The sequence below is a fragment of the Pochonia chlamydosporia genome, chromosome 5 (assembly GCF_001653235.2).
Source record: "Pochonia chlamydosporia 170 chromosome 5, whole genome shotgun sequence".
Lineage (NCBI taxonomy): Eukaryota > Fungi > Ascomycota > Sordariomycetes > Hypocreales > Clavicipitaceae > Pochonia > Pochonia chlamydosporia.
In genome coordinates, this window is record NC_035794.1 from 365453 (window position 1) to 387316 (window position 21864).

General features: G+C 47.5%; 1 protein-coding gene across 1 annotated transcript; it reads left to right on the top strand.

Annotated features, from left to right (window-relative positions):
• Positions 1-2526: 2526 nt before the first annotated feature.
• Positions 2527-21469, top strand: VFPPC_05431 (nonribosomal peptide synthase; the record flags this gene model as incomplete). Its single annotated transcript, XM_018284628.1, has 3 exons — positions 2527-5001; positions 5054-13688; positions 13710-21469. The coding sequence occupies 3 exons, from the start codon at positions 2527-2529 to the stop codon at positions 21467-21469; spliced, it is 18870 nt and encodes a 6289-aa protein (XP_018141408.1).
• Between the last annotated feature and the right edge of the window lie 395 nt (positions 21470-21864).

Here is a 21864-nt window from a genome sequence, read left to right on the forward strand (position 1 = left end):
AAATGCTTGGCCTCTGAAACCTCCGAATGCAAGTGTCCAAGACGTGACGTGTAGGAGCAGGAATAATAGTGTGCCAAGGCAACGCCTATCACGCGAGAGGTCGTAGTTTATTGTTGACTCTGCATCAGGCAATGTAAGGCCGTACTACCGGCATTGGGTCATATAGAGGCGGATTTGGATGGGGGATGTCTTAAGATCCATGCAGGTTGACATAGTACTTCCACGCCTGCCCTGTGAAAGCCTAGATTGCTTTCCTTCATATGACGTGAGATTTCTCAGCTCACATTGCTGACCAGAGGCTAAATCTTGCCAGCCTGGAGAAGCTGGAACTTTGCACTTCGTGATGTATATGTACACTAAGTGATAATTTGTCACCTCTATCAGGCGATACGCAGCTTCAAGACGGTGAGAACTAACTACATCTAGAAGGTATGCTTATACGTCACAACCGAACTGTCCGCTGTGGATTTTGCAAAGGGGGTTCAAATTCTCGAACATACCGGCTAGTAATAGGATAAAGCAAGTGATCCGTGAATATCCGGCTCCGCGCGTTAATCCCCTGCACATGCTCGAATCTTTGTCCTCTTTCTTGTCCAAAGTTGGTGGAGACGAGTGAGAAACTAATGCGGCCCGCGTTCAGATACCGCATCCACATGATCCAAGGCCCTTGGAAGCGAAATGGATGGCTTTCGGGCTCCGCAGAGGATTGAATATTTCATCTTATTCAGATCTTAATTGTCCGCTGCTCCACTGTTTCGCGGTTGGCACGTTATCGAACCACGAACTGGGCGGCCAGAGACTGATCTCTTGGCTCGATAACCCCACAGCGCCTCAAAAGTCCGACAAGGTTCCTTGTATTGCTGTGCCGATTTCCAAGTATCTCAGAGTCACGCTAGTCTGACTGGCACATTGACCTGCAGGCGCCGAGATTCCTGCCACGCGGACCAGTACCGGTTCTCCTTGGCTGCGTCGTTCGGATCATACCCGTTGACCGATGACCTGGTTTGACAGGTTGTAGAATGTAACGCTGCGTTGAGAGTTGCAGAAGGCCGTTTCTAATGCCAGGTTGTTGGCCATGAAGCTGGCATGGCTCGTCACTCACAGAATAGGATGTGCTCTGGCTTCCAAGCCTGCGTCGAGACAAGACATGCTTTGACGAATTCTCAAGACTCAATAATAAGACGGCGTAATCTTATGACTTTAATTGATGATCTGTCCTCCTGTAAGCAGTTACTCAAATTGGAAAGAGTGACGCTGGCTAAACTAAGGGGCATACTAGTCACCTTTGCATGGGCGAGACCACCCCTTCACTCTATCAATCCCTCAGTCCGCGCAGTTCGTGGTGGCGCAATTACGAATCCACGTCGAGTAATCCTGTTTTTAAGTTTACAATTTCTTTAGACGTTAAGATCCTAAATACACTTGCCCTTTTTGCCTTTAGCACTTGCTTTGATCCCACATGCCGTGCCTTGGTGCTGGAGTGTAAACTTCCTGGACTTTAGTCTCCGGTTAAAATGGAGCCATGAATCCTGCGGACACATGTAGTTCGCCTCTTTCGGCCATTATGCCAGCCATGCTGACAAGTTGCTTGCACCAATGGGACTGGTCTCCTCCTAGCATTATACTAGTTTCTGTGGTCAGATTGAAACCTGATTGGGGCGTAATAGTTGTCGACATCACTTACCTGCCGGGTTTAGAGATTTCATCCGGGCAAAACGTTATGTAGCAACGTCGTCACTGCAAACCAATGCGAAGATCGGGAACATAGGTCATTTGCATTTGTCTGTTAGTTTAGAGGTAGGCTGTGTTCAAATCGTCAAATGTACCAGATTGGTGTCATACATATCTGTTTCCGCTCAATGTTAGTGTCTTACAAGCTGGGCAAGACTTCCGAAGCCCCCAACCCTTTGCCTCGCCCTTTCTGATTGAGGCACCAAGTTCGTGTAACTATGCTAGTCATCTCACCACATGCAGAAAACTATTGCTATATGCCGCTTTGTCGGCAATGTAGCCACCCTGCAGAGACGGCCCTGGCATGACACCCAAGTTGAAGGTCCGGCCAGTAAAACCCTGCAGAGCAAAAAAACCAGCTCATGATAGAGGAAGCGGTGCACCAAAGGGAGCTACACAGATGATGGAGGTGGACATGTATGCATTCTTCCGAAGCCAGTAACGATCCTTGGATGGGTAACTAGAATACTATCGGCCCGGCGAAGAATACCACAACGCCCTGGCCCTGTTCCAAATAAGTTGTCAATGTCTTCTCTTGAGTCAAGATTTTGCTTCCAGTCCCGACCACATCCAGAGTCTACGACATTGACAGACGCTGACACGCGATATTTCCACCTCCTGTCACTGGAAATACAGCAGGAACGTGCATTACGCTTGACAAGCAACAGTTACATTGCAGAACTCACATCATCACACTATCCACAGAGTACAAGAGCTATTGCTTGGCATTGGGGGCGTCCCTGAAGCCAACTCTACATACGAAAGACTCGATATTCGAATATAACAGTCGACACGATGACGGTACCAACCTCGATAGTCGAATCTTCGTCCTGGATCGAAGAAAGGCTTCTTCAGCTGGCTGGTATCAAGGAAGCTAAGGTGATTTACGCCGAAGTAGGAGAACGCAATGATCCAGCTCTAGCAGTGGCCATCTCACTGCAACACAATACCCATGCCAAAGCTGCTGATACAACTGCGGCGCTGAAGAGCTACCGAAACGCTATTAAGAAGGAAGCCAAAGCTCAATTTCCTCGACACGTACAAAGCATACCTAAGAAATGGGTTGTTCTCGAACAACTGCCAACCACTCCTTCTGGAGAAATTGACGAGAAGGCACTCCGAAACGAAATACAAGGCTCGGGGACAAATGGACATCATAGTGACCGGCCGATTAGCGACCGAATAAACCGAATTATTGCAACCGCTCTGCAGATCACGGAGTCAAAACTTGATCTGTCGGCGAGCTTTATCCGGCTTGGAGGAGACTCCATTACGGCTATAGAAGTAATGTCGCGCTGTATGGCCGAGGACATTTTACTAGAAGTAGGGGACATACTTGGCGCGAAAATGATATCTGATTTGTATGCCAAAGCAGAAAGACATCCTCTTCGCGTGAATGGCACGTCAAGATTGAACGACAAGATACATCAGTCTGAAATGGAGCTCAACGGGACACTTGAAAGTGGTAACCTGACACAGTGGGAGCTGTGCGAACAGGACATTCATGGCATAAAAACTGCAGTTCATTCTTTCGAATTAAGACACAGTCTAATTCGGGAGACCAGCAACACGCAATTCGACCTAAATGTGATGATTGCTTGCATCGCGGCACTGGTTCATTCACTACAAGAACATTTCCCTGGTCGCGATGCGTTACATGTGGACGTTGATGGCACCAGAACAATTGTGTTCAAGAGAAGCATCACGAATACAACCGCGAATGGCCGTAGGGAACTCCTACAATATTGCAGAGACGAGTTATTATGTCCGAGAAACAACTGCAGAAGGCCGAACCAGAAAGGCGGTTTGGTGGACATGTCCATTCGGTTCAGCACTCCTGCGAAACTAAATGGGCGTGAGAACGCCTATTGTGAAAAAGGGACAGCTGAGATGAGAGTCTCAGCTGTGTTCAATGTTGAAGGTTTGGCCCATGAGGCTGGGTCGCGAATAAAAGTGAACATGACATTCCCGCAGAAGCTGCAACACCACCAGTCCACAGAACAAGGCTGGACCGAACAAGTTAAAACGAATATGGGAACATACCTCGAGTCCCTGGAGTCATTGGAAGACATAGTCTCATTTTATAACTTTCCTTTGTTCGATGGAACTTATTCTCATTTGAATAAAGTCTTGGATTCTGCCAAGGCAAAGGGCTATTCCGAGATCGAGGACATCTACCCTTGCACTCCAGTTCAGGAAGGCATGGTCATATCACAACTGCGTTCTGATCAGGCGTACATCATTGATACCACGTTCTCGGCTCGTTTGAAGGGCAGTTTGAAAGCATTTTCAGCCGTGCAGATCGAGAGTGCTTGGACGAAGGTGGTAGCTTGTCATGCAGCACTACGCACAATATTTCTACCTTCTTTCGGGGAAAGCTCTGCCTTCGACCAAGTCGTTCTAAAGACGATATCGCCTGATATTAAACGGTACAAAAGCGCTCTCAACATGGAATCTGCACTGAAAGCTTTGGACACGTACCCAGTGGAAGCTCTGTCTCCAACTCGGCCGGGTCATCGTCTGCTGATTTGCGAAACTGATGACGGGACGGCCGCCTGCCGTCTGCAGATTAGCCACGCGATTGTGGACGGCATGTCTGTTGAGATTTTGTTCAAAGATTTGATACTTGCTTATGCGGAGCAGCTGCAACAGAGTGTTTGCCCACCATTCAGCAGTTATGTGTCATTTGCGCAAGGTCAGACTAAACGCGTGAGACTGGGCAAGACAAGTCTTGACTATTGGCTGGAATACACTCGTAATTTGACGAGCTGCCAATTTCCTCAGATTGCTGAGGAATCTAAAAAGCCGAGGGAGTTCCTAACTCAGTCGATTGACATTGATGGCGCAAAACTGCAAAATTTCTGCCAACAGCATGGAGTTACAATGGCGACATTGATACAGACAGCATGGGGTATCGTACTTCAAGGATACACACTAAGCAATGACGTCTGTTTTGGATATGTGTCATCTGGTCGCGACGCCGCTCTAGAAGGGCTCCAAAACATGGTTGGAACGCTGATGAACTTGCTGATCTGCAGAGTTACTTGCCTGGAATCAGATACCTTCTTAGACCTGCTGCATCGACTTCAGTCAGAGCTGGGTGCTGCTTTGAGAAACCAGAATGTTTCACTAAGCGCCATACAGAACTCGATGAATTTGGAACAGAGTTTGTTCAACACCATCGTATCGGTAATCTATCCTTTGCACGAGACGAATGGTAACATGTCACCCCTTGAGATTGATGTGTTATCCAACCGGGCGCCAACGGAGGTGAGTTATAAGTCGACACACTCAAAGGCCAATATATTGACTGTTCTGCAAGTATGACGTTGCAGTCACTCTTCATTTAACGAAAGAAACCCCTTCCCTGTATCTCGACTACTATACGTCAGTCATGTCCCACGAAGACGGTCGGCGACTTGCCAGGTCTTTCCGAAAAGTCTTGGATGACATTGTTTGCAATCCAACTGCGCCGGTGAAAGACTACAGTGTTGTCAGCACCCTTGATATTGAACGAAACTTGAAGGCCTATAATTTACTTCCGCCACTAGCAGAGTCCTGTACCCATTGGCTCATTGAACGTCATATTCAACAGCGACCAGAGGAGCAGGCTGTGGCATCATGGGACAGAAATCTGACTTACAAAGAGCTGGGATCATTTACTTTCCGGTTAGCACAGACATTAGAACAACGTAACATCGGTCCGGAAACAGTCGTTGCGCTTTGCTTCCCCAAGTCATCTTGGGCAGTGGTTTCCATGGTAGCTGTCCAAATGGCTGGTGCTGCTTTTGTCCCTTTGGATCCCCATGCGCCTCAGTCTAGAATACGAGCAATGTTGCAAGACGTCGGGGCCAAACTTTGCCTCTGCTCAGTTGAATATGAATCCCTAATAAAGGAGTCAGGGGTCACTAGCCTCAGAGTTAGCGAAGAGTCGTTGCTGGCAATGCCTCTGCCTGCCAGCGCTCCGACATCTTCAGCTACGCCGAAAAACCTCTGCTATGTTATTTTTACCTCTGGAAGTACAGGCAAACCCAAGGGCATTATGCTGCAACACGACAGCATATGCACGACTAGCGAGGGCTATGGAAAGCAGACGAACATCGGACCAGGAACCAGAGTTCTTCAGTTCTCAGCGTACACTTTTGACATCGGAGTTCTTGATGTTCTGGTCACCCTTATGAGAGGCGGCTGTGTGTGCGTGATATCAGACCAGGAGCGACTGCACGATCTGGCAGGTGGTATCGCTAGGACGACGGCTAATTGGATGTTTCTCACACCAACAGTGTCAGATCTTGTGTCCCCGTCAATGGTTCCGACTATAAAAACTCTCAGTCTCGGGGGTGAGGCGATTAACCAGACATCGGCTGACCGTTGGGGACATGTTCAGCAGCTTTACGGACTTTATGGCCCTGCAGAGGCGTCGGGATGGTGCGCGTGGAATCCATCTTTAAGGGATTCTAAAACTTCCACAAATATTGGAAACCCGCTATCTAGTGTGTTCTGGGTTGTTGATCCGGCAAGCGCTGATAGACTGGTACCAGATGGTTGTGTAGGAGAACTTATGTTACAGGGACCACTTCTTGGCCGCGGCTACATAGCTGCAGACGAACAGTCTCTGAGCAACTGGATTGAGGATGCTAAACTACTTCCAAGAGGTATTCCTCCAGTGAGAGCTTACCTTACAGGCGACCTTGTTCGCCGAAATGCGGATGGGACAATTGAATATGTCGGGCGAAAAGACTCACAAGTAAAGATAAACGGCCAACGGACAGAAATCTCTGGTATCGAGTGCGTGCTATCAGAATACCTTCCTTGCGAAATGAGAGGAATAGTAGATCTTCTTTCATTGGAAGATGGCGCTCGTGATACTCTGGTCGCTCTGCTTTGGTATACATCTGGCTCGAAGTTGTCGCATTCAGCGCCAAAAATATGCTTCGACCCGTCTGATGATGAACGTCAACAGATAGAAAAACTAGACTCGATGTTGAGAGCGGAGATCCCGTCGTACATGGTCCCATCAAGATATTTCATCCTCTACGGCCAGCCACAGCGGACAGCATCGGATAAGATCAGCCGTAAGGAATTGGGCTCTCTGGCACGAAAGGCGGGCATGGCAGGGCTTCTTGGTTTGCAACCTTGCAGTAAAGAGCCAGAAATGCCTTCTACTCCTATTGAGTTCCAGATCCACCGACTGTGGTGTAAAGTTTTGGGAGTTCCAAGACAGAAGATCGGCAGGAACGACAATTTTCTACGCATTGGTGGCGACTCTCTCGCGGCAATTAAACTTTCTAGTGAAGCAAGAGCAAATGGGATCAATCTCTCGGTTGAAACAATATTCAGTAACCCAAAGCTAGCCGACATGGCCAGAATGGTGACACCTGACACTACTCCTTTAGAAAACAAGACTCTCCCATTCGAATTAATTCCTTCTGAATTCAACATCCCAACTCTGAAGCAACAAATACAAGAACTCTGTCAGCTGCCGTCTCCCGGCTCAATTGAAGACATTTATCCCTCGGCGACACTTCAAGAAGGACTTATGGCTCTTTCAGCCAAGTCTCCTGGCTCATATGTGGCCAAAATAATATACCGCTTAGCTGGAGGCGCCGATGTACACCAATTCAAAGCGGCTTGGGAGAAAACGGTGGATGCGTGCGACATACTACGGACTCGGATTGTTGTCGTAGACAACATCATCACCTTTCAAGTAGTTGTTTCGGAGAAAGTTTGTTGGAACTTCAGCACCAAGGCAAATTTGCGTTCGGTAGTAGCAGGATTGGACGACACTTCCTTCGGATACGGTTCGAGTCTTTGCAGCTATACGCTACATTTTGAAGAAAATGACGTTTACTTCATTTGGCTATGCCACCATGCTCTCTTCGACTCCTGGACCATGACTATCATCATGGAGATATTGGGAGCATTTTACTCGCAAGCGGAGCAACCAACGCTTCAACCGTATTCAACCTTCATACGGCATATCGTCAACAAAGATATGTCAGCAGCAGAAGAGTATTGGAAGGAACAACTACAAGGTGCCCCAAAAGCCGACTTTCCTATACGTTTGTCTGCGGCCACTATGGGAACAAACAGCTACACAACCACCAATGCTGTTACCAAGACTTCCATTTCGCTACCCGACCCTGTCGGCACACCTATTACCAAGGCATCTATTTTCCGCGCAGCTTGGGCAGTTGTACTAGGAAAATATTGCAACACTAATGACATATGCTTTGGTGCGACTGTGTCCGGCCGATATACGTCGATTGCAGGTGTTGATAGAATCGCTGGGCCTATGATAGCTTCGGTGCCTGTACGTATTGCCATCGACCCGGGGATTGGAACATCTGACTTCTTGCAAGCTGTACAAGATCAGGCTTCCGAAATGGCAAAGTTCGAACAGTTTGGGCTTCAAAACATCTCCAAGCTCGGAAGAGAATTTGCGGAGGCTTGTGATTTTGCCAGCTTGTTGGTAGTGAACTCTACTGGGACAGGGGAGACTCTTCGCAATCTGTTTGGTATATTGGAATCGTCTGAGATTGAGAAATCCGTTTCGGAAGATGCTATGAAGAACTATTTTAACTACCCCCTGGTTTTGCAAGCTTCCATAGGGCAAGATGATGTCGAACTTGTCTTTGTCTACGACGAAGCTTTCGTCTCTGATGCCCAATGTCTTGCTCTGTCCTCTCATTTGGAGCATGTTGCCAACCAACTACTTGCCGAAAAGGACTCTCTGCTGGGTTCCATTACAGTCTCAGGACCATGGGACTTGCAACAAGCTTGCGACTGGAACCGCAACGATATCTCAGTTGTGCCTAATTGCTTAACTGATATGTTCTTGGACAAGGTCGCGCAGATTCCAGACAACGAGGCGCTATTCTCATCTGAGGGCTCAATGACATATGCTGAGCTAAACACCGCGACCGATGCGTTGGCTTGTTATCTCCAAAGTCTCGATTTGCCTCGGAAATCCGTGATAGCGATCTGTTTTGAGGCATCCAAATTCGCAGTTATCAGTATGCTTGCGATTCTAAAAGCTGGGCATGCCTTTATGCCAATTGATCCATTGCATCCAGTTCACAGAAGACAACAGCTTGTTAGTGAAGTTGACGCGGAGGTATTGCTCACTTCATCACTGTCTACTCGATCTTGTCAGGGTATAGCCAAGTTTGTTCTAGAAGTTTCGGGCGATTTCCTGCGATCAATTCGCGACAACATCTATGAAGCTGGAGTTCAGCATAAACCGCTTCCTACAGATGCCGCCTACATTCTGTTTACTTCTGGCTCAACAGGGAGACCAAAGGGTGTTGTGATCGAGCATTCGGCAATATGTTCCAGCATCACTAGTCACGGAAGGAGATACGACCTTGGAATTACATCGAGAGTGCTCCAATTCTCCAGTTACGTTTTTGACGCTAGCATTTGCGAAATCTTTACAACCTTGGCTTTCGGTGGTGTAGTGTGTATCCTGCCACATACTCAGAAGCTGCAAAATGCGCCTCAATTTATTACTTCTGCACGGGTAAACACAGCATTCTTAACACCATCGTTCGTCAGCACGTTTACCTATGACCAGGTCCCGACATTAGAGGTTCTTGTTCTGGGCGGCGAGGCTCCCACTCCTGATATCATTACAAAGTGGCAGGGTCGCGTGAAGCTTATCAACGGCTATGGGCCGACAGAGTGTTGCGTCTACTGCACCTCATATACATATCAGGCAGGAGACTCAAATCCTCGTACAATAGGCACCGGCCATCATGGGTTCTGCTGGATTGGTGACCCGAACGACTATGACACTCTTGCTCCGATTGGTTGTATTGGAGAACTTGTCATTCAGAGCCATGCTCTTGCACGGGGTTACTACAATGACATGTCAAGATCAACCTCTGTCTTTCCTGGTGAGCCCAAGTGGCTCCCAGAATCGGCTCGTAACTCTATGCTCCGGTTTTATAAGACAGGAGACTTGGTGCGATATAATTTCAAGGGGGAAATCGAATACATCGGCCGCAAAGATACACAAGTCAAACTTCGTGGCCAGCGACTTGAGATTGGCGAAGTTGAGCATTCTATTCGAGCCGCTGACGACTTGTTGAGCCACGCGGCAGTACATTTTTGTAGTCGAACAACGGGGGATTTCCTGATTGCCTTTTTGACATTCTCAACCATTGAATCTGGTCCAGTGGGAAGTTCTCTCGAAAGTTTACTGATTGACAGGAATAGTTGGACGACAAGCTTCCGCGACCGAATGGCTACAATTAAAGCATATTTACAAGACACATTACCGCCATATATGATACCGTCCTTTTTCATTCCGCTATCAGCAATGCCGTTTATTTCTTCTATGAAGATTGACCGGCGCAAGCTCAAGACACTCACAGATAGCCTATCTCTTGAGAGGCTGACAGAATTCTCCATGGCAGACCGCAAGCTTCCACCGACTACTGATATGGAGTTCAAAATCAGGGCACTCTGGGCCGAAGTTCTTCGAATTGACCCAGACCACATAGGCAAAGAGGACAGCTTCTTGGAAGTCGGTGGCGATTCCATCAGTGCCATACAACTGTCTTCTGCGGCTCGACAACAAGGTTTAGACATACCAGCCCCAGCCATCTTTAAGAGCCCTCGACTAATGGACATGGCTTTAAACACAAATCTGGTCACTGCGACTTCTACCAAGGAAGAACAAGTGGTCAAGCCTTTTAGTTTATTAGGAAGTGCTCATGTCGAGGACACTATTCGAAAGCTAAGAGAAATTTGTGGACTGCAAGAAAATGAAGTTATTGAAGACGCATATCCTTGTACACCACTGCAAGAGGGTCTCTTAGCCTTATCTATCAAGCACCCGCATTCATATGTCGCGAAACATGTTTACAGACTCCATGAACATATAGATCTGGACCTTCTTAAAGCATCATGGAAACTCATCTATGACAACTGTGACAGTCAACGATTGCGAATCGTACAAATAGGAGACGTCTCGCTTCAAGTGTTGGTGGGCGGCGACTTTGTGTGGGAGCATACCATTGGCCACAATCTTCAAAGCTATCTTCATGTAGCTCAAACAATGCAAATGACATACGGATCAAGGCTATGTCGCTCAGCCATAATACAGGACGAAAATGGCGCGAGTTATCTAATTTGGATCATTCACCATGCGGTAGTTGATGGATGGACCATGAAGCTAATTCTGCGTTCTCTCAAAAGCGCTTACGAAGAGGGTTCCGCTCCCAGATTCAATCCATTTTCTTGGTTCATTCAATACGCATCTAACCTTGACAAATCACGACTTTGCGAATACTGGACGAAAGAATTACACGGAGCTAGAGCAGCCTCATTCCCACCACTTGCATCAGCTACGAAGACAAGTCGATTGGAGAAGGTTACCCGGATACTTACTAGAGACATATCCTTTCCATCGCGGATAAACTCCTCTATTACAAAGGGAACAATACTTCGCGCTGCGTGGGCGATGCTGCTATCCCGATACAGTGGCATGGACGACCTGTGCTTTGCGGTGACTGCTTCCGGGCGAAATGCACCACTAAGTGGGATCGAAAATATTGCCGGGCCCGTGATTGGAACCGTTCCTATTCGCGTTAAGATAGACCCTAAACAAGACTTGGTAGATTTCTTGGGCCAAGTACAGTCACAAGCTCTGGCGATGATGCCGTATGAACAGATGGGCTTCCAGAACATCGCCAAGTTAGGCGAAGATGCCAAAAAGGCCTGCGAGCTCTCTAGTCTTCTTATCGTTCAACCAGAGCAACAAGTTGGAGATATCCTGAACGCAGCATCCAGCATTATGGATCGCGAAAAAGATGACAAGTATGGAGTTGCAGAGACTTTCGAGGGCTATTTCACCTTTCCGGTTGTGATACAATGCATGATGTTCGAGAATCACGTCATGGTACACTTGACATATGATAGCAGCATCGTTTCGGATTGGCAAATGAATTGCCTTTCAGTTCATTACGACAATATAGTACAACAAATGGCCGAACTGGGCGAGCAACAAATCGCTGATGTTTCTGTCGCCGGGCCATGGGATCTAAGTCAGGCCATCTCCTTCAACAACCATATGAAGGACGTTACTGTCAACAGCTGTGTGCATGAATTGATTTCACAACGCGCAGCTGAATCTCCTGAATCCGAGGCCATCTTTTCTCGTGATATCTGCATGACCTATCACGATCTGGATACAAAGTCTGACCTTTTGGCAGCATACCTAGGCACGAATGGGCTGCAGAGCGAGGACGTAGTCGCTATATGCTTCGAAAAATCTGCTTGGGCTATTGTTGCAATGCTGGCAGTCATGAAGAGTGGTGGAGTCTTTATGCCATTAGACTCCTCGCACCCATTTGCTCGTTCTCAAGGCTTAGTTCAACAAGTAAACGCCAGATATGTCATCGGATCACCGACGACAGAACGTATATGCAGCCGCCTGTCAAGCAAGTCGATAACTCTTTCAGACTCTTTCATTAGAGGTTTAACGGGCCGCCGTCCTGTTAAGGAAAACTACATCAAACCCTATCCCACAAATGCAGCCTACATCCTGTTCACTTCCGGCTCTACAGGGCAGCCTAAGGGGATCACCGTCAACCATTCAGCCATTTGTTCTAGTATTATCAGTCATGGAAATGAGTTCAAGCTATCTCGCTCATCTCGGGTGTTGCAATTCGCCAGTTACGTTTTCGACGTTAGCTTCTCTGAGATTCTTACTACCCTAGTATTTGGAGGCACTGTCTGTGTTGTATCCAACGAGGAACGCCTACAAGGGATTTCTGGTTTCATAAACGACTCAAATACCAATGTAGCTATGCTTACTCCGTCCTTCACTACAACCTTTACGCCAGCACAAGTGCCATCGCTTAAGACCTTGATCTTAGGCGGCGAAGCGCCTAGAAAAGACAACTTGACAACTTGGCTGCCTCATGTTAGGCTCTTAAATGGCTACGCTCCAGCTGAGTGTTGCATCTACGCACTTACACATTCATATTCTTCTGTTTCAGAGACACCGACAATTCTGGGCAAAACTTTGCATATGAATGCTTGGATTGTTGAGCCTGATGATCACAGCCGATTAGCTCCCATTGGCTGCGTTGGCGAGCTACTTTTGCATGGCTTCACCATGGGTCGAGGCTACGTTAACGATGAAGAGAGAACCTCCAAATCATTCCTGGCATCAGATGCTGTTTCCTGGCTGCCAGACAGCCTCCGCCACCCAGACTACAGAATCTACAAGTCAGGAGACCTGGTCAGGTATACATCTGATGGTGATATCGAGTATATCGGAAGAAAGGATACGCAAGTGAAACTTCGTGGCCAAAGAATCGAGCTTGGAGAAATTGAATACAACATCAAGCAGTCATCTGCAAATACCAACATTGAGCACGTTGCGGTGGAAGTTCTTCGTCAAGGGGCGTCAGAAGCACTAATTGCTTTCGCAAGCTTCCATGACACACCTATCCAGAACTGCGGAGCTGATGTAAATGATGGCATCCAACATCTTGCAATGGACACCGTCTTGCAAGCACGATTTGACGTACTCCGAGGTCAATTGAGCAAGAGCTTACCAGCCTACATGGTTCCGTCATTCTTCATGCCGGTTGCCAGAATGCCATTTCTCAGCTCCATGAAAATTGACAGAAGGAAACTCTTGGAATACGTCCAAAGAATGAATCCGCATCAACTGAAGGCTCTGTCAAGGTCCCAGACCGAGAGTCTTGAACCTGACACTGACATGGAAATTAAATTGCGAAATCTTTGGGCTGTTGTGCTCAAGGTTCCTTCTGAAAACATTGGCAAGGGAGATCAATTCTTGCAGATCGGTGGAGATTCCATTTCTGCTATCCAGCTATCGACCTTGGCTCTGGAAAACGGTATCAAGATCGACGTATCAAGCGTTTTTGAGGACTCCAAACTCTCTTCAATGGCAGCGGCAGCATCACTTGCTACATGTAACAACACTAACACACCAGTGCCGTTCGCCTTACTTCCCAGAGCAGACATTGACAATATTATTGCCACAGTTCAACAGAAATGCTCTCTGAAGTCAGTAGCTGATATCGAAGACATTTATCCGTGCACGAAACTACAGGAAGGTCTAATGGCTTTATCCCTGAGACAGCCAGGCTCATATCTCAGCACCAGCACTTACCGTTTACCACAGCATGTCGATATCAGCCGCTTCATGACTGCATGGCAACAGACAATGCAGCAATGTTCTAATCTGAGGACTAGAATCATTGTTGTTGACAACAATACTTTCCCGTACCATACGCAAGCTGTGATTAAGCAAGCATTCCAATGGCCAGATACGACAGGTCTAAATTTGGATTCATACCTGAAAAGCTTAAATGAAGTTGAAATGGGTTACGGAAAGCCTTTATGTCACTCTGCGTTAGTCCGTGATGGCGGTGAATACTACTTTGTCTGGAAGGTCCATCATGCCATATACGACGGCTGGTCTGCTAATCTTGCGCTTGAGTTGCTGCACCAGCACTATAACCAGACTTCAAGTATCACGTTGCAGCCTTACGTCCGATTTATTGAATACATCGTCAACTTAGACTCAGAGGCAAGTCGTCAATATTGGACATACCAACTTCGAGGAGCAAGAAAGCCTTCTTTCCCAGCGGTAGGCAAGGTCGTCAAGCCGGCGATTCCCAATGTACACATCTTGAAAGACAATTTCGCGATGCCTAGAAGGACAAAGTCTACTATTACGAAGGCATCTACCATTCGGGCAGCCTGGGCAATTATTCTCGCACGATATAGTGACATGAAGGACGTCTGCTTTGGCGCAACTTTCGCTGGTCGATCTGCGCCTGTCTCCGGGCTAGCTACAATGGTTGGTCCGGTGATAACAACGGTACCAATTCGTTGTCAATTGCCTGAATACATGAGAGTTTCAGAGTTTCTAGAGAGAGTCCAGAAACAAGGCTCAGAAATTACGCCTCATGAGCAGTTCGGCTTACAGAACATTGCCAAATTAGGAGACCAAGCAAGGGAAGTTTGCGACTTCTCTAGCCTGCTCGTTATTCAACCTGAGCGACTTCTAAGTCATAGCGGCCAGATTCTACTGGAGGATCCTGGGCTAGATAGTCAGGGAGCTGTTCCTGAGCAAGACAGACAGCAGTACTTCAATTATCCTCTTGTCATTGTATGCAACCTTCGAGACAATGATGTCATCATCGATATCTACTATGACATGAACATCATCTCAAAGCAACAAGCTACAACTCTCTGTCATCATCTTGACAACGTTACGCAGCAATTACAAAGTGAAGAGGACAAAACTTTGGGAGATCTAACACTGGCTGGGAAATGGGACATTCAACATGCCATCAATTCTCAACATATCAAACCTGCGCAAGCTTCTTGCACCCATTGGACGATACATAAGCAGATTAGCCAACAGCCAGATGCTACTGCAGTCGCTTCATGGGATGGTGACTTGAGTTATATTGAGTTGGGAGCCTCAGCTTCAAGACTGATGCCAGTCTTGCGACAAATGGGCGTTGGCAACGAAATAATCGTCCCGATTTGTCTTCCAAAGTCTAAATGGGCTATTATAGCTATGGTCGCTGTCCAAATGGCTGGAGGAGCTTTCTTACACATCGATCCCACAACCACTTTGGCATCTCTCAAGTTCATGCTTTCTGAGACAAGAGCATCGCTAGTTCTGACTTCGACCTTAACGAACGAGAGATTCCTCGGCTTGGTAGATGACACTTTGATCATTGACCACAATTCTGCCGCAACATTTGCCAGTACTGGAAGTTCAATTGCCAATTATGAACCAACGTCTCCGGAAAACGCCAGTTATGTTTTTTTTACACAGGACAGTAGCGGCCCGTCCAAGGGCATTGTCATGGAACACCAAGCCGTGTGCTCATCCTCCGAGGCATATGGAGCGACCTTGGGTGTTGGTCCGGGAACCCGAGTCTTTCAATTCTCTCCATTCTCATCTCATGTTGGTATCCTAGATGCCTTAGTGACCCTTATGCGTGGAGGCTGCATTTGTATTGCAGCGGAGCAAGATTGCAAGTCTAATCTCTCCACGGCTATCCATGGGACGCATGCAAATTGGGCTTTCCTCACGCCAACTGCTGCAGATTTGATCTCACCAAAGAAAGTACCGCATCTGCGTGTCATGGTTCTTAGTGGAGAAGCAATCACGGAGAAAACTATACATCGTTGGAAAGATACATTGGAGCTATACAGTATGTATGGACCGCCAGAAGCTCCAGTTTGCTCTTGGAACGCCAATTTGGGAAAGAATGGAAACCTGGCGAATATCGGTCAGCCTCTTGCCAGTGCTTTCTGGGTTGTCGAACCCACAGGGAACCCACGACTCTCTGCACTTGGCTGCGTTGGGGAGCTGGTAATCGAAGGACCGCTGCTTGCCAGAGGATATATAACTTGTCATACAAGCGAGGATAACCAATTCGTTGAGCATGTTGACTGGCTTCCAGGCCAGGGTTCTTCCCGAAAAGTGTTCCGAACCGGAGATCTCGTCCGCAGAAACCACGATGGAAGCTTCGACTATATTAGGCGGAAAGATGAGCAGATCGAATCACAGGGTCTATCAGTTGAACTCGAAGAGATTGATCACCACATCAACATGAGTTTGCCCAGCGATATGAGTGGCATCGCGGTCATTCTCAAGGACTATCGTACCCATCGGGAATCTTTGACAGCTCTACTATGGTACACATCCGGAGTCAACCACAGCCCATCGCCTCTTCGCATTGTGCAAAACGTCAAGGAAGAGATGATCAGCCTAGTTTCTGAGTCAAGGTCCTCCATGTCGGCTAAACTTCCCAAAAGCATGGTTCCAGACTTGTACTTGATCTTCCATGGTACACCCGATCGACTCCAATCGGGCAAAGTTGATAGGAACCAGTTAATCGCCAAGGCACAGACAACATCGACAGAGGACAAACTTCGATTCACTTGTGACATGAACAACCGCGATGCACCTGTCAGCGCTATCGAAAGGGAGTTACAGTCAATTTGGTCCTCAATTTTGAGCATCCCGTCCGAATCAATTGGCAGATCCGACAACTTCTTACAACTAGGTGGTGATTCCATTTCCGCCATTCAACTATGCAGTCTTGCCGGTAGTCGTAACATGACCTTGACGGTAGACACCATCTTCCGACGACCCAAGCTCTCCGATATGGCAGATTGGCTGGCTGTACAGAAACAAGAAACGAGCCAAACCTACTCGCCTTTCAGTGCACTCGATTCCATCAACGCAACGGAGGCAGTGGATATTGCGTTAAAGCAGTGCAAGTTGAAAGACAGGACGGCCATCGAAGATGTCTTCCAATGCACCAAACTCCAAGAGGGTCTCATGGCTTTAAGTCTCAAAGCTTCCGGCTCTTATGTCGCCAGACACATCTTGCGGGTGGCAGACGATGTGGACATCGGCTGGTTTAAGACTGCGTGGGAGATGACTTTCCAGTCTATCGAGATTTTACGCTCACGAATTATTCTCATCAACAATTCAGCCTTTCAAGTTATCGTGGAAGAAAATATGCATTGGAATGACTCTGAAACTGCTGGGTCGGAAAGGAAAAAGAATCAGAGCACAATGACTAGTATGACCTACGGATCGCCTCTGGTTGAATTCGAACTTACATCAGATCGACGCTTTGTATGGACGATCCATCATGCTCTATTTGACGGATTTTCTTTGGCAATGATAGTGGACACGTTCATTTCCATATACCTGAAATCACAAACTGGGAAATTTGAGTCGTTTGGCAAATTCATCGGCTTCACAAGAGGTCTGGATAGTAAAGCTTCCTCAGACTACTGGGCAAACGAACTTCAAGCCGCCAAGCGATCAACATTCCCAGACGTAGTATCAGCCAATTCTGAACAGGTCAAGCAAAGTAGCTCCATCCAAAGGAGCATGGCATTTAGCAAGCCCAATAACTCCACCATAACGCAAGCAACGGTCTTCCGGGCCGCCTGGGCAATTGTTCTTGCAAGATACTCAGACACAAAGGACATTTGCTTTGGGGCAACGGTATCCGGCCGCCAGGCTCCCGTTCCTGGGATAGAGTCGATTGCTGGACCAACAATTGCAACAGTTCCCGTGCGGATTAATACCGGCGCGTCAATCTCAGTCCCCGGGTTTCTCCAGAAGGTGCAAGCACAGGCTGTTGAAATGGTTCCTTTCGAGCAGTTTGGGTTACAGAATATTTCCCGCCTTCACAGTGAGGCTAAAGAAGCTTGCAGATTCTCCAGTTTAATTACGATTCAGCCGATGAAACAATTTACCAAATCTGAGCTCAGCATCGACCAGTTTATGACGCCAGAAGACGAGGATGGATTCGACGTCGATGGCATGTCTTCGACTTACTTTACGTATCCCCTGGTTGTACAAGTCAAGATCCTTGATGGAAAAGTCGTGTTTGACGCGACCTTCCAACCTGAGATGGTATCAGAATCGCAAGTTGAGAGACTACTCCGCCACTTTGAGCACGTCGCGTTACAATTATCAAGGCAGGAGGATGTGCCCCTTCAGAACATATCAGTTGCTTCATCGTGGGACTTACAACAGGCCATCGAGTGGAACAAAGAAGACGTATCACCAGTCGAAGTACTCTTACACGACTTGATTGCAATACAGGCCGCCAGCAACCCATCTAAGGAAGCTCTGTTCTCAACCGGGCGTAGTATTTGTTACGGGGAGCTGGATGAGTTATCCACGAAACTAGCCCATCATCTCACATCTCTAGGTGTTGGAATCGAGACAATTGTGCCATTCTGTTTCGAGAAGAGTATATGGGCTGTTGTGTCAATTCTAGGAATTCTCAAGGCTGGCGGAGCAATGATGCCTCTGGATCCAGCGCACCCAGTCAAGCACCGGCAAAATTTGGTGAACAAGGCAAATGCGAAAGTGGTGTTGGTATCTCCATCGACAAAGATGCTTTGCGCAGACATGACAACTCATGTGATACAAATTTCAGAGGAGTCTCCCATCTTCCACAACCACCAGCTAGATTCGACAGAAAGTCTCCCCAGGCCAACCCCAGCAAATGCTGCATATGTCATATTTTCATCAGGCTCAACTGGCACCCCCAAGGGCATTGTTGTTGAGCACCGAGCATTTGCAGCTAGTATCAGGGGCCACGCAAAGAGGTTTGGTATGGACCACAACTCCAGGGTGATGCAGTTCTCGAGTTATGTGTTCGACGTTAGTGTAAGCGATATTCTTAGCACTCTGGTGCAAGGTGGCACAATCTGCGTACCAAGAGAAGAGGAACGCTTACAGGGGACGGCGCAATTTATCGAAGAGGCTCGAGCGAATTTCACATTGATGCCGCCGTCGTTCCTGCGGACCCTAGCCCCTGAACAAGTCCCGAGCCTCAAGACACTTCTCGTGGGCGGCGAGGCTCTAACAAATGAAATTGTTGAACGGTGGGCAGAAAAAGTAAAACTGATAAATGCGTACGGTCCCGCAGAAGCTTCTGTGTATTCTGTATCACATACATTCAAATCATCGAAGGAGAGAGGTGCAACGATCGGCCGTGGAGTCAGTAATTTCGCCTGGGTTACAGAAGTTGATGATCATGATAAACTGGCCCCAATTGGGTGCGTTGGTGAATTAGTCCTACAAGGACCGGCAATAGCGCGTGGATACCTCGATGAGGCAGCCAAACAAGAAGAATTGTTTTTAAACACACTCGGGTGTTTACCTGCAGATATTATCAAAAAAGCACCTAGGTTCTACAGGACCGGAGATTTGGTCCAGTATGATTCGAACGGGCAGCTCGTATACTTGGGAAGAAGAGATACACAGGTCAAGGTCAGAGGGCAAAGAGTCGACTTGGGTGATATCGAATATCAAATGAAGCGAAATGGATCGCAAATTGAACATACTGTTGTGGACCTCATTAAACGGCCGTCCATGGAGGCTCTTGTCGCTTTTGTGAGCTTCAAAGATGATGAACAACGCCAGAAGATGGGAAGAGCCAACATCGATACTGTCAATTCGCTAACGAGAGCTTTTCTTGGCCAGCTTAGTAAAAAGTTGGAAGCCTGTCTTCCTGTCCACATGATTCCCAGCTATTTCATCCCTATCAAGTACATGCCCCGGACTGGCTCTGGCAAGATTGATAGAAAGGTTCTACGAGAACAGGGTCAAGAGCTCTCCACGGAAGAGTTTGTCAAGTTTGCAATAAACCAGCGACCTGAGTTTTGCGATTGCAGAAACGAAGTCGAATTTCAAGTTCGTCGCTTGTGGGCTGAGGTTCTCGACTACGCCGAGCAACTAATAGGTGTTCACGACGATTTTTATGACCTGGGTGGTGATTCTATACGTATTGTGTCTCTGACAAGACGGCTATTATCCGAATTCAACGTGCAAATTGGTCTATCAATGCTTAATAGCAAGAACACCACAATTGCGGCCATGGCATCTTTGATTAACAAGACACATGAACTCAGCAATTCAGAAATCGAACCTCCAAATGAGCCGACAATAAACTTGGCAGAAGAAATGTCTCAAATAATTTCAACTCTCCATCCGACAATCAAAGAATATACTGTGAGACCTCCCTCGGTTCATCCACAACGGCAAGAGACGGTTCTCCTCACAGGTTCCACCGGCTACTTGGGCACACAACTCCTCAAACATCTCCTTCGGAGCCCAAAGGTGAGATCCGTGGTGGCTCTCGTCAGAGCATTGACTCCACAGCATGGCTTGGAGCGAGTCACGAAAACAGCTAGAATCGCCGGCTGGTGGCACGACCAGTGGCTTGACAAGCTGGAGATTTGGACAGGAGATTTGGAAGCTTCAGGATTAGGACTCGGGGCCGACCCCTGGGAGAGACTGCTCGGACAATCTAGAACTGGTTCGAACATCACAGCCATCGTTCACAACGGCGCAGTGGTGAACTGGAACGCGGATTACAACCGGCTTCGTGGCGCAAATGTCCAGTCCACAGTGGAACTTTTGCGGGCTTCGCTCAAGTCGCCTATTCGGCCAACATTTGTGTTTGTATCTGGGGGGATGAAGGTGGATATTGAGGCAGACAGGTCGGCTACTTCAGAGTCGATGAGGCAAAATATTGGCTATGTACAGTCCAAGTTTGTAGCGGAAAGCGTGGTTTACGACACGGCAGGTCAATTGGCGCACGGGCAGAGTCGTGTATCAGTAATCAAGCCCGGGATCATTATCGGCAATTCATCAGAGGGCGTTGCCAACGTTGACGACTTTATTTGGAGATTGGTTTCGGCAGCCTCCATGCTGCGGCTGTATCCAGTGGAACCAGATGGAAGTTGGATATCCCTGGCGGATGTTGATACCGTCTCCTCCGCAGTTATTGAACAAGTATTCGCGGGAGACGTTGCCCCGTTTGTCGACCTTACTGAAGGGATATCCAGCAATCGATTTTGGCAGCTTGTCAATTCAGAGCTAGAAGTTGCTTGTGAGCCGGTATCCTGGCAAGTTTGGAGGCAAAAGGCGTTGGAGCAGATGAATGCGATTGGGGAGGGCCATCCGCTCTGGCCAGTACAACACTTCCTTGGCGGTCTCGGGCTGTCTATTGAGACTCCAACGGATACAGCCTCTTCTCAGAAGCCTGACCTTGCCATTAAGATGAATGTCAAATACCTGAGGCGCGTTGGATATCTGACATGCCGCAATCATGCCACCATGATGAATGGCAACGAAGATGTAATTAGCCGGTCGACTGCCGCGAATGTTAAATGGTGAAAGAGTGGGTCATACGAGAGTCATACACACTAAGAATAGGCAAAAAATAATAATAGGCGTGTTTGTTTCGATATTTATAGCATAAATGAGAAGCGTGTTTTAGGCGTTTGGTGGATGGGCTAATATCGTCAAAGTTTCAAGTCATTCATGCGCTTCCCTGTACTGGAAATGGTGTGGTAAAACATATTGCCCATACCCAAGTATACACTAATACATCTAGGTACATGTTAGTATATAACGCGATATGCGATACCTTTCCCTTGTTTAAGTACTTTGAACCCCTCACCGTATCTGCTTGATAAGGGGCATTTGCTTAATGCTCACTATGCAAAGGAACTCTCACATGTGTGATTCACGTCAAGTTTACTTGTCTATAGATAGACATGTTCAGCCAT